The sequence below is a fragment of the Hippichthys cyanospilos genome, chromosome 5 (assembly GCF_059441005.1).
Source record: "Hippichthys cyanospilos isolate Australia breed blue-spotted pipefish chromosome 5, RoL_Hcya_1.0, whole genome shotgun sequence".
NCBI lineage: Eukaryota > Metazoa > Chordata > Actinopteri > Syngnathiformes > Syngnathidae > Hippichthys > Hippichthys cyanospilos.
Window position 1 is genome coordinate 13,297,085 of NC_142373.1, and position 13,345 is coordinate 13,310,429.

The 13,345-nt window shown below is 38.9% G+C and overlaps 3 protein-coding genes across 3 annotated transcripts in view; all 3 read left to right on the plus strand.

The window, feature by feature from the left end:
• Positions 1 to 1,731: 1,731 nt before the first annotated feature.
• On the plus strand, positions 1,732 to 2,782 carry LOC148423611 (olfactory receptor 6E1-like). The gene has a single exon (XM_088415015.1). The coding sequence runs from the start codon at positions 1,832 to 1,834 to the stop codon at positions 2,780 to 2,782; it is 951 nt and encodes a 316-aa protein (XP_088271141.1). The 5' UTR covers positions 1,732 to 1,831.
• A 2,468-nt stretch (positions 2,783 to 5,250) lies between these two features.
• On the plus strand, positions 5,251 to 6,225 carry LOC148423612 (olfactory receptor 1D2-like). Its single transcript, XM_088415672.1, has one exon. It carries the CDS (start codon positions 5,293 to 5,295, stop codon positions 6,223 to 6,225), a length of 933 nt encoding a protein of 310 aa, XP_088271798.1. The 5' UTR covers positions 5,251 to 5,292.
• A 2,200-nt stretch (positions 6,226 to 8,425) lies between these two features.
• adarb1b (adenosine deaminase RNA specific B1b) overlaps positions 8,426 to 13,345 on the plus strand; it is an 83,104-nt gene continuing 78,184 nt past the window's right edge. The window contains exon 1 of the mRNA XM_088415564.1: positions 8,426 to 8,633. The gene's annotated coding sequence lies outside the window, so the exon portion shown is untranslated. The remainder of the gene's footprint in view (positions 8,634 to 13,345) is intronic.

A 13,345-nucleotide genomic window follows, 5' to 3' on the forward strand; every position in this document is an offset into this window, starting at 1 on the left:
CTGCCACGGTTGTGGAATTTTCAGTATTCAAGCGCCATCAATAAAATAGTTTGTAAAACAAATGTATCTCTTTGGTTTCTTTATATTTGACGCTTCAAAAAGTCTAACAGAGCAGTCTAGTGGTCTGTAGGAGAGTGTGTACAGTCGCAATATGATCAAGGGGTGATTCAGTTATGCATACAAGGACAGGCAAATAACATTATATGTGCATATGTGTACTGTATGCGTTCTCTTTTGATCTCAGCAGGCATAAGGAGCTCGGGCTTTAGGTTTCACTTTCCGGTGAGGAGTGTGTTGATGTCATGTCAGCAGACCCGTACACACTGGTCAAAAGGCGCCAGCAGGCACTGCGCCAAGCTTGCTTCTGATCTATTCCATCACTGCAAACAAAAACAATTGTCATTACTTGAAATGTGTGGTTGGAATATCAAACTCTGTGATTACTGGGAATGTGTGTTTTAATAGGTTCATTCTGCAAAAAATGAAAATATTTTCAGTATTTATTCTATTGATGCAGTAGGAATATTTCATGACATGGTATATTTAGGCTTTAGAATGACAGAAATTTTTAATCCTGAACAAATCCATTCTGTAAATGTTAAATGTAGTTTGTTTTAATTATTATGATTTTTTGTCACACTAAAATATATGAGATTTTTTGTGAAAGTCTAATTCCTGTATTTGAGTTTTCTTTTTCACGTTTTGGTCACACCTACACACATACGCACACACACACACTCACACACGCACATACATGCACAAAAGATTTAAAACGGCACGCTGTGCCACCCACGTTTGATTTGTTAAACTTTGAAACTATATTCTCTTGGTGCATTTTATTCAGGAAATCCAAATAATAGACGATGTATCATCTATCATTCATTTCTGCATTATCTGCCATAAAATTGCATTACTAATGATACACTGGGTTATTTTTTTTCTGTTTTAGACTAAGCTGTAGCCCGTGTAAACGCTGTAAAAAATAATAAACAGTTGTTGAAAGTTTATTTATATTGCTTGTTTCTTATGTTAATGTTAAAAGGGATACAGGTTTAGGTATAGTTTTCGATTTTATCGATAATAATCTTATTTATAGTCAGCGCATCGAGTGGAGGGGCGTGAAAAGATTTCTCTTCCCTGGGGGTGCGCTTGGCAAAATATAATTGAGAAGGACTGGTTTATTGTGAGAAATTAACATTGTGGCATTGTTAAAAACTTAAAAAAGTTAGATTTACACGATATGGGCCCTTTTACAAAATGAACCTATGTTTCGCAAGGAAGTCACTATAAAAAAATTGCTACCAATTAATTTGCTCTTAATTTGAAAAGAAAACTATACTATCCGCTATTATACACTGTATAAAATTATGTTTGCTGTTGCCTGCAGAAATCCTGTTAAAAAAAAATTGTCATACCCCCTAAGGGTATTCATGCATCATTCCTCATACTATTTGACAACCTGCAACCTGAGTACTGAATTCAACTGTTGAAATGTTGTCAGGCTCCACATTTTGTACTCCAAATTATACCCTAAAATAATGAGCATTGATTTGATTTTTTTTTAATTTGATTGGCAGTGTCATGTCCCAGTTGGGCTCTGAGTAGGTCAAACATCACATTCAAGGCTAGATGAAACGCCAACAACTGTGTCGTCTTGGGGCGTGAACCTGCAGCCATTGGTCGGCTTGGGTCCCGACGGTCACGCCGATTTCTGGCAAACGCCTTTAACTAGCCGTCAGCGCGCACAGTCCATCGGAGGATCGGGTGCGTGCCTTCCTGCGCTGTTTGTGTCATGGGCTGATTGTCCGTGCTTGTCTTGAAGTCATCTGTGATGGAAAATGTTTCTCTGGTCACCATGTTGACTCTTTCTGGTTTGAATTTCCCCTTTTTGCAAAGATTAATCATTTTTGTGGTTATGTTGATGTACTATCTCATCATTCTGCTGAGCAATTTTACAATTATTTTTGTTATCCTTACAGACAGAAAACTCCATAAGCCAATGTATGTTTTCCTGTGTAATTTATGCATCAATGCCGTGTATGGGTCAGTAGGTTTTTACCCCAAATTCTTGGTGGATCTTTTGTCCTCTCATGTGATTTCCTATGCAGGCTGCGTGCTGCAGGGTTATGTCATACGTTCTTCAAATATCTATGATTTTTCCATCTTGGCAGTGATGGCTTATGACAGGTATGTGGCGTTGTGTCGGCCTCTGGTTTATCAATCTTTCATGACGAGGAAAAGGGTGTTCCTTTTTGTCTTTTTTTCCTGGTTGATACCTCTGTCTTGTATGTTTTTGAACACGGCCGCTGTCTTGGGGAAAAAGCTGTGCGGTTCTCACATCAACAGGCTCTACTGTGTGAACTTGATGATGGTCAACCTGGCTTGCACGCCAATCAAAGCACACAGCATCACCGCCGCTTTAAACATCGTCTTTTATTTCTTGCATTTTTTGTTTATTTGTTGGTCTTATATGCACCTGATCACAATGTGCATTTCGTCGCCACAAATCTGGAAGAAATTCAAGCAAACGTGCACGCCTCATATCATCTGCCTCCTCGTTTACACCGGGACTGTGCTGTTGGATTTGCTGTACATGAGATACGGTTCAGCCAACTTGTCGCAACATTTGAACAACTTCATGACTATCGAGTTTCTCCTCATTCCTCCAGTTTTTAACCCAATCATTTATGGGATACAGCTGACACACATCCGCAACAGGATATTGAGTTTTTGTCACAGGAAAAAAAAGATACAACACTTTCAGTTGGAGAGGAGCTTCTGAATGTGGAATATGCTGGATGTCATTTTAATTATGATGAAACAGGCCTTTGTAGAACAACAAAAATAATAAAGATTATTTTTACATTGCTGGTCAATGCATACCATTATTTTGCTACGGTAAAAGTAATACATTTTTACATAATGAAATATATAGACTCATCCTAATATGCAGTATTCCCCTGTTTATCACAAAGGTGATATTACCAAAAATACCCTTTGTAACCAAAGTACAGATTTAACTTATTGTTTTTGCTGCCTTTTTAGTTTCTTCTTGAAATAAACACAGAAATTTGATATTTGTTTGTGTGGTCTGACTTAGAAGGGGAAAAAAATGCATAAAAAAATAATGAGGTAAACTTGAATGCCTTTGTTGTTAATGTATTGGTGTACAACTAAATTGGGGGTCGGAAGAGCTTGCTGCATCTGTGTGTGCCACCAAAAGGGTTTTATATTATGTGTTCTTATTATATTGTTGTGAATACAAATTTTGATATTTATTCTATGAACTATGAATTTCCTGACTGGGGTGAATTTGGGACTTCTGATTAAGAATGATTGAATAGTAATCCTGAACAAATACACTCTTTAATTAAATATTATACATGGTTTAATTTTCACATTGAACAACACTGAAATGTATTTGATTTCCTGTGATGTCCTATTTCATTTCTCTCTTTGAGTTGACACGTTCGCGTTTTTTCTCACACACACACAAAGACACGCAAACACACTACACACAGTCACCAATACAAAAGATTTAAAACAGAGTGCTGTGCCATCCGTGTCTGATTTATTAAACTTTGGAACTATACTTGAAGATTTGTTTTTTGTGTATATTTTATTCAGGAAATCCAGATAATAAATGATGTAACATCATCTGTTTTATTTCTGCATCATCGGCCGGAAAATTGCATTGCTAAAGACAAACTTAACAAAGTAATAGGGATCCAATGTTTTATAACGCAGTCATTATAGCTCCTAAGACAGAGGTTCTCTACCTTATTTCAGTGATTTAACAGCTGTAAAAAGAAAAAAAAAATAATAATAACAACTAAGTACCCCTGTCAAGCACTAAGCATTTTTGAATGATTATAAAAATTGTTTTTATTAAAACAGTGCTGTGCCAACCATGTCTGAGTTCTTAAAGCAGCGCAATGTAAATGTAATAACTATCAAATGCATCTTTTAAACCAAAAGCGCTATCTAGAGAAGCATGATCAAAATGTAATAAATATCCATTGCATATTTTGAACCAAGACCACCATCTAGAGGAGTAAAAAATACCATCAAAGATGGTTCATGAGTCTTCTTTTGCCCACCGCTAAAGGGTCTATATCATAGGTGCCAAACTCCATAGACACCTGTGGTCTATATCATGGTATACTATTTTAAGCTTTCCACAGTTTAACAACATGCATATAAATGATGGAATCTGCATTGAAAATTCAATTTCTTATGAAATATGGAGGGTTTTTTTTGGTGGCTGTATTTCTTACCAGAAACAGCTTGTACAATGAAACCCCTGTTGCCGCGCCACCACCGTGATGCTGTTCTACAGCCGGCAGCCCTGAAAAAACAACAACAACATAAACTAACATTGTAGTAATCAGTAATGTGAGTCAGGGGTGGAGTGAATGAAGAAGCAAAAAACAAGCGTTTTACTAACTGAAATGAACTGGAGTTGCCAACAAAGCAAAAGACGAGTCAAGAGAGCACACAAGCATCATCCGTTCCTCCTATCAAGTCTATCCTTGTGAGAAACCACTATTCATAACAGCAACCGTTCCACCTTTGAGTGAATTGTTTTCTACAAACGTTGATTGTCCGGCTGCGTGCTCCCAAACACGCATTTTTGTTGCTTGGAAATTTTCTACAATCAGAAGTTGTAACTAATGAATGAAACATTACTGTTGAATTGGCTAACCCTGAGGTTTATTTTGCAAATAAGTCACGAAAACACAATTTAACATTATGTTGCTTCCGCTACCAATTGATTTGCTCTTAATTTGAAAAGAAAACTACCGTCCCCATCACTGCATTACATTAGGTTTGCTGTTGCCTGCAGAAATCTTGTTGCCTGAAGTGCCTATGTGTACCTCCAAAGGGTACTCATACCACCATTACCATACCCCTGCTGGTCTAACATTTTATGTGTATTGAATTTAACTATTGAAATGTTGTCAGGCTCCAAATTTTGTATTCCAAAAACATCCCAAAATAAAAAGCATTGAGATTTTAATTTGATTGGCAGTGTCATGTCTCCTTTGGGCTCTGAGTAGTCCAAGTCGGACAGCCCATCCAAGGCTTGACGAAATGCCAACAGCTATGTTGCCTTTGGGAAGTGGTCGCGCAGCCATTGGTCGGCTTGGGTCCCGACGGTCACGCCGATTTCTGGCAAACGCCTTTAACTAGCCGTCAGCGCGCACAGTACATCGGAGGAGCGGGCGCGTGCCTTCCTGCGCTGTTTGTGTCATGGGCTGATTGTCTGCGCTTGTCTTGAAGTCATCTGTGATGGAAAATGTTTCTCTGGTCACCATGTTGTCTCTCTCTGGTTTGAATTTCCCCTTTTTGCAAAGAGTAATCATTTTTGTGGTTATGTTGATGTGCTATCTCATCATCCTGCTGAGCAATTTGACAATTATTTTTGTTATCCTTACAGACAGAAAGCTCCATAAGCCAATGTATGTTTTCCTGTGTAATTTATGCATCAATGCTGTTTATGGGTCAGTGGGTTTTTACCCCAAATTCTTGGTAGATCTTTTGTCCTCTCATGTGATTTCTTATGCTGGCTGCATGCTGCAGGGTTTTGTCATACACTCTTCAAATACTTATGATTTTTCCATCTTGGCAGTGATGGCTTATGACAGGTATGTGGCGTTGTGTCGGCCTCTGGTTTATCAATCTTTCATGACGAGGCAGAGGGTGTCCTTATTTGTGTTTTTCTCCTGGTTGCTACCTTTGTTTTGTATGTTTATGAACACGGCGTCACTCTTGGGGAAAAAGCTGTGCGGCTCTCACATCAACAGACTCTACTGCGTCAACCTGATGGTGGTCAACCTGGCTTGCTCGCCAATCAAAGCACACGGCATCATCGCCGCTTTAAACATCGTATTTTATTTCTTGCATTTTTTGTTTATTTGTTGGTCTTACGCGAATCTGATTAAAATGTGTCTTTCGTCGCCACAAATCTGGAAGAAATTCAAGCAAACGTGCACACCTCACATCATCTGCCTCCTCGTTTACACCGGGACCGTGCTGTTGGATTTGCTGTACATGAGATATGGTTCAGTCAACATGTCGCAACATTTGCATAACTTCATGACTATCGAGTTTCTTCTCATTCCTCCTATTTTGAACCCAATCATATATGGGCTCCAGCTGACACACATCCACAACAAAATTATGAGTTTTTTTCACACTAAAAGGAGGATACACAATTTTTAGACTGAGATAAGACTGTATGTGGGAAATATGCCAGATGTGATATTTTTGAAGGAGCCTTTTGTCAACATACAAAAAAAGGAAGGTGCACTTTGTACAATACAGCTCTATGCATTTGACCATTCTTAATGTAACTCAAACTACTGAAATTGAATGCATATTATTTTCAGTGATGTCCTAATTCATATGGAATTAGATTTTCTTCAGCGACAAAATTTTAACAAATAGCAATGTTTTGCTTTTTGTTCATGATTCAGGAGCAAGAGATGTAAAGTTCAAACACTGTGTGCAAAGTCAAAAGTAACACACCGTAAAGGACAGATTCAGATCGCTTCCCTTTTTTTTTTTTTGCTTTAATGGCATGGAGGAAAGATTTTTATTTTTTTAAATATAAATTACATCAACACCTTTGTACTTTGTCTTCAATTAATTAAACATGAACATTTCTGGTGCTGCGAAAATGTCAATGTTATCTACTGTACGCTATCCACATAAACAAAAAAAACACTTAAATTACTCTTAATTTTCAGCCCTTGGCAATACATCACATGGTTTACTATATTGATCAGCATGCTTGGTTTATATGTTCATTTTTAGATCTGTATGAATTTGATAACTGTGCCCTTGAATGTTCTCTAGAATTAAACATTTTTTATGATTTGTATTTTCTTTTATGATGCCTTTCACACAACCTTCATTTAAATTGGATATAAACCAAATATATATCATTTATTCACATCTAATTATTAATGTTTGAGGAAGAAAAAAGTAAATATGATTAAAGTCATCCCAGCCGGAAAGTCAGCCCTTCTCTGTCAGGCAATTTAGTTAAAAATAGAATAGAGCAGAATAGAAATGCAACTAATAGGAATTCACTCTTTTTCTCCATTTTTATGTTTGTGCTTTGCTCTAGGGCGGTGCGGATCGAGCCAAACATTGACAGAATCGACACAGATATGGACCCCAAAGCGTGACTATTGATATTATATTTTTATTAATTTTTATTGACTGAGGAGAATTTTTATTGTGTGAGGTTGCTCACACAATCCTTTTTACTAAAATCACTTTTTATGGGACACACCTATCGACACCATTCTATAGCTACAATCATTTATATTTTCAATATTGATTAATACTATTATGGAGTAGTTTTTTTTTATTATTATATTTATAGTAGTTTATAGTAGTTTCAAGTTCACGTGAGTGTCGTTCTGCTTTTTTTTCCAATCTTTATATTTTTTTCAATTCATGATAATTGTAGAGCTTTAATAAAATTATGAAAACCACTAGAAATTTAGAAAACAAAACATGTTATTAATAGGATAAATAATTTAGCATACTATATAAATGATATGGACCTGAAAGTATCTGGTATAGGTATATTGGAACCAATATTTTATTTGGTATTGATCAATATAGGTACCTCAGGTATCGCAAAGCTCTGCTGTGTGTCCCGCTCTCGTCATTTCTGTCAAATGTGAGAGCCCATTGTTATTTGCAGCATCGTGTTTACAGAATATTGTTTGCTTGCAAAACATACAATATAAATATGGACCGGCCAAAAAAAAACAAACTTCGCTTTTGATCTGGGTCAGACAAAACAAAAGTCTTTTCTGTTACAGTTCTTGTGGCTTCACTCTACTGCGGAGTTTCATCAACGATAATAACTTTTTATATTACAGGTTTAAGGTGCTATTTTTCTTGCAGTTTTTCTTTCTTAAAAAGAAGAAAAAGACCAATGTAAACATTGATTTATTAAAAAGAAAAAAAAACAAGATTTTTCCTTCTTCTAAGTGAGACCAGACATATCCAGTCAGTAGGCAGTGAACACTCTGAACTGGTTGCCATTCAATTGCAGGGCACACCGGGATGACCAACCATTGATGCACCCAATCACACCAAAAGACAATACAGAGTGTCCAATTTGTGAAAAATAAAAATACATATTTTTTTCAATTCATGTATTTTTTTAATGAGACAGACTATAAAAAGCGGGGGGGGGGGCGTTCACCCTCTACTTGGCGGATTTCGGCTACTGCGAGTATTTTTGGAACGTAGATTTCGCGAAAAAAGAGGGAACGCGGTATGTACATATCTCCTGCATTAGATTCACGCCAAACGTATCAAAACGCACTCCGTGTCACTGGGTGGCGCTAGTGCACCGTGGCGCCTTGCGAGCCAGCTGACACACGGACCCGTGGCGTCCGTGAAGAAGGCCGCCCGCTCGCTCGCTTCTCAGCCAACGCCAGTCCACTCAGTCTGTCGCTCATGTTGCCTCTGCTGCTTCATTTAAAACATTCAAGTCATCAAACACCTTCAATGCTCCGCGCCATCGTCGGACGACACGCAGGCGGCCAGACATCGCTGTGTTTTTTCATTTTTTCAACGGAGCCACGGTGAATTTTCAAGACGTGAGTACCGCTCTTATTTTTTGATCTATAGAGCCCCGCTTGCTAATCGCGTCTCGGCGTGTCTTCGTGCAAAAGCGCACCGCCGTAATGAAGATAACCGATGTTCGTGCACAAAGATCACATTGGTCCGTGGACCGGTGTTGGTCGTGTCACCTCCGCTCTGGGTCCGCCTGGGATATTCCGCATCGTGCTCGGTCAAGCGAGGGAGCCTCTCGCGCAGTTGTTGTTGCAACACATCGGGGGTGTTCATGCAGGTGTTCGCCGCAGTGTGCGGTCAGATGATGTCTCATTGCCACGTTGGATGAGATTGGAGAGAAGCAATGTTGTTAAGTCGGGTGCGGCTTGGGTTGTGAGGGTCACTGAGGATGAAACACCCCATGACGTTGCGCCCTGTTTGATTTGTTGGACATTTACTGTAAGCGTTCATTAGCTTGCTTTTTTTCATGCACACTGAAATGTTGCACACGTTTGGTGTTTATATTATGATGCTGGGGTTTAATGCAAACTGTGACATTATTTAGAGACGCGAATGTCATGACATACACATTTGAACTTTTCCTTTTTTTCCCCTTTTGGGGTTCCTGTCTGACCTTGGCTTCATGATGCAAATACTGTAGTTGGGCACACTGAACTAGCTTTGCCCCTAATAAAGTTAGCTAACTGCCAACAATAATGTAAAAACGCCATGGATTAGCAAAGTGAGTGACTGGTTCAACAAAAAGAAAGAAAACCTGTCAAAATATAAAATGTCCTTGGAACGGCACTTTCAAACAACACGAATGGAACTGATCATAGAACTTGATCATAATGTGTGTGGGGGGTGGGATGCTTTTTTTTAAGAAAATCAGGTCAAAACACACCTTCAAATTAGAGTAAAAAAAGGTATAAAGTAATTATTTCACATCTAATTCTCAAGGAACCCTCTTCCACAATTGGATGACAGGTTTCAGTCAAAAATATCCACCAAAAACAAGACAGGTCAAAATCCCAAGGCGTCAAAAATACCTCTGAGTTTCAAACACCGACGTTTGCGCTAAAGGCTCTGCTTAACTAGCACAGAGGAAGCAGAAATGCCGTTAGCCCACTGCAACATTAAACAGTACAGTAGTACAGTAATTTGATATTAAAAACGTAATTTTTTTAATCATCTGCGGTATGTAACAAATGACCTTATTCTTTCTAAAAAGCTGCTGCTTTGCTGACCTTGCTGATGTGACATGCTTTGAGAGGGGGGAAAAAGCTGAGTGTGTACATGCGCGTGTGTGTTTTCCCACTTCCCCTGTCAAGAAAACTGCATGTGGCCGCGAGGTGTCCCTTAGCCTGTATGTTTGTAAACCCGGGCTCTGGCAAAAAGGAGGCCCAGATAGTGTAGCTAATCTTAAAGCGATAGTACACGTAGTTAGCATTTTTCAGCAGTAAAAAAAAACAAAACAAAACTTAAAAGTTTCATTTATTGATTTTTTTTCATAATTAAAGTAAGGGATGGACAAGTACCGATAACGAGTTTTGGTATCGGGCCGATACCTGGCCTGATTAAAAGTCTGTAGGCTTTTGTTTTTTCTTTGAATAGCATCACCTGATCAAGTCTCTTCTAACATTTCATACAAAAAGTAAATAAACGCATGTGTGATTGCTGCTGATATCGTATCAGATCGATTTTAGTATCGTATAGGGCTATATGTCCCAAAAAGAAACCTTTTTTTTTCGGGTTTGAAAAGATATCGCCCTTATTCTACAAAACCGATACCCGATAGGAGTACATGCCAGTTCCTTTAAAAAAAAAAAAAAAAATCATAGTAATAGGAAACATTTTCAAAGTTTTTTTGGGGTGAGTTGTGTGTTTTCAATAATTTTGTTGAGCAATATTCTGAACACATCAATTGATAATCTTGGTCCGAATGATTGTGAGCTGAAGTTTTTCATCTCAGGTCTGAAGAAAGGTGTCCGATTCAAAGCCTGCCACAGGTGGTTTGACCCCCCCCAACAAAAAGTAAAAGTATCAGGGTTAAAAAAAACCAAAACAAATGCATCTACCCACTCCATCTTGGAGTTTTATGCAGTCTCAGCATTTGCGTTGCACATGGGAATAAGACCTCTTTTTCATGCCATTTGCTGCTGAAACTGCTGAGAGCGCTTCATCAGACTAACAAACTAGGCCAAGCAAGCAAGAACCTTGAGCTAAAGCAATCTTATTCTCTCCTGTCGGATAAGTAGTGCAGGCCTTTTTTTTTTTGGTCCTCACTTGTCCCTCCACTGTGATGAAAGTCATTTGGACATTGCGCTGTAAATTTGGACAAAAGCAAGAGTTGGAGGGGTTAGTGCAAATAACACTGCGTGACCCCAGCTTGCGTGACTTCTTCGCTTCCCTTCGGGCGGCCACATCAATGCTGCTCCATCAGCCGTGCCACCAAATTATGGTGAGGAGGAGTGAGCCGCAGGTTGTGGCCATTATTCATGCGCTATACTTATTTGTGACACACATGCTTATGCATAATGCATCACTCTTACTTTGGGGGAGAAACCTATAAATACAAATAGCCGAGTACACTGTATTGGATTCCGAGTAGCCATGTTGGGCCCGCCCTGTTCAAACCAAGGGCTGGTCTGTACCTATTTTAGCTAATCTGGAGTTCTCGGTGAAAGTACAAGAAAGGGCTAGTGCACATGCCTCATGATGTTAGCGTCATAGTGCAGATGTGACATTAGAGGAAGCGGCGTGCACACATGCTCACTTACCATTAAAGGCATAACAAAGCCTGGGCACTACTGTATACTGTACACACTATTTCACTGTCTAGAAATGTTATTAAGGTTTTCGACAAACATTCAGTTTATGAAACTAAGTGATGTCAAAACCATAATTTTTGCTGGCTAAATTAGCTCATTTGAGTAAAATACTGTTTTGTTGAGAAGGGTTTTGTATGAATGGCAGCTGCGTCAATTGAAGCATTTACGTCTATTAAACTGTCCTTGGAAAGTCAAATGATCTATTTCGCTAGCCTATATGGGGCAGTTGAGGCCTGTTGGCCGCTTACACAACTAGCATCTCATACTGTACTTAGATTACAGTGAAGAAAACATTTAGATTCATTACATAACGCAAAACACTTTCAACGGTAATTTAGGCTGCAATGCTGGAATATTTTAGCATTCGGAAATCTTACTGAAAATTCTATCAATGAGTGAAATATGTTATGTTTGTGCTGTGTTCAAAAGTGATCAGTTGGAATGGCAACTGTATCTGTTGAGTCATTTACATCTATTTCCTTTGAAAAGTTTTGCCAGTTTATATGGGGCAGTTGAGTGCTGCTAGCCGCCAATGCAGCTAGCATCTATTGCTACGCACCGCTGCTAGTTGGTGCTGCAAATCATTACCAACAGGTGCCCTATAATGTCAGTGTAATTATGTCTTTCTTTAAGCATTCTCGATTAGCACAATTAGTAATTTAAATTTATTTCAGGACAATGTTTTGTGTTTGCGTATGAATGTGTTGCTGTCCATATGTTATTTTGGTAGGGAAGGGTTATTTTGAACTGGCCTCTGGGTAAAACATGAACATTTTTGTCCCTGAACTGTAAGGCAAACATGCTCAACACTGTTCCACCGAGCCACCACCCCCAAAATCTATCTACAAAAAATATATCTGATGTGGCTTCACTAGTATAAACACATTATGATTAATATATAATAACTTCAATATTAATTAAACAGAAAAATCCACCCGTGTTTATCCATCTTAGCGGGCGGCCATTTTGCCACTTTCTGTTCACATGACATCGCGGTTGCTCAGGGCTCCGGTCACGACAAATCCGGCTCAGATTGTGAACATCACATGACATCACATGAACTCAGAAAACAGCTGAGTCGCAATTATTCCCGTAGGCTTAAACAACATTTTTATTAAAGAGCAAAAATGAATCAGTCGTGTGGGTGTTAATCTTATTTTGAATTGTTAAGCATAATATTAAATTGAGATGGTTGTGTACATGTTTTGATCGTGATATAAGACAGTCTGATAATTGTCAGCTCAATGGTCCTTGATCATGATTATGCCTCTGAAAATCTGCTATAATATCTGTCTTGGCACGAAAGTGTGGAGCCTCTCTACCGCAGCCTTGCCTGTGGCTACTTGGTGTATACTACTGCCAGTCAAAGAGTAAACCTGCTTTTATGAAACGTGTTGTGCTGGTGCCGCTGCGCGTGGATCTTCAATCTGTCGCGTGCCGTATGGCAACCCTGTCACCTGCCGCAACAGCCTACGAATGGCGCCTGTGACCGGCTCGACGCTAATGGAAAGTGAGCCATGATGAAAGTCTGCAGACAGCCCACCCGGACGGATTTGTCGTCGCCGAGGGGGATTTCAAGTCTGATATCGGGGTCCCTCTGGTTTTATTCAGAGGCAAAGGAATGCCTTGCTAATTATACTGTTGAAGAGTTTTGGGCAGGAATGATGGAGAGATAGATGTAAAGGAAAAATAGCCAGTAAAGTTTAGTTTTTACAAGATCGCCATATGTTGTTTTTGCTACTCTTACAGCGGTTCATTTGAAGTGCATCATGAGTTACTGAAATTGGTGTCTTCACTGAATTTCACCATATTTATAAATTTTATGTTCACAGTCTAGCTCTTTAGAGTTATGGCTAAAACATTTAAGGCTCCCATGATCATCATCGTTACTCATGAATTATGGATTATAAATTAGAAGTTTGGAT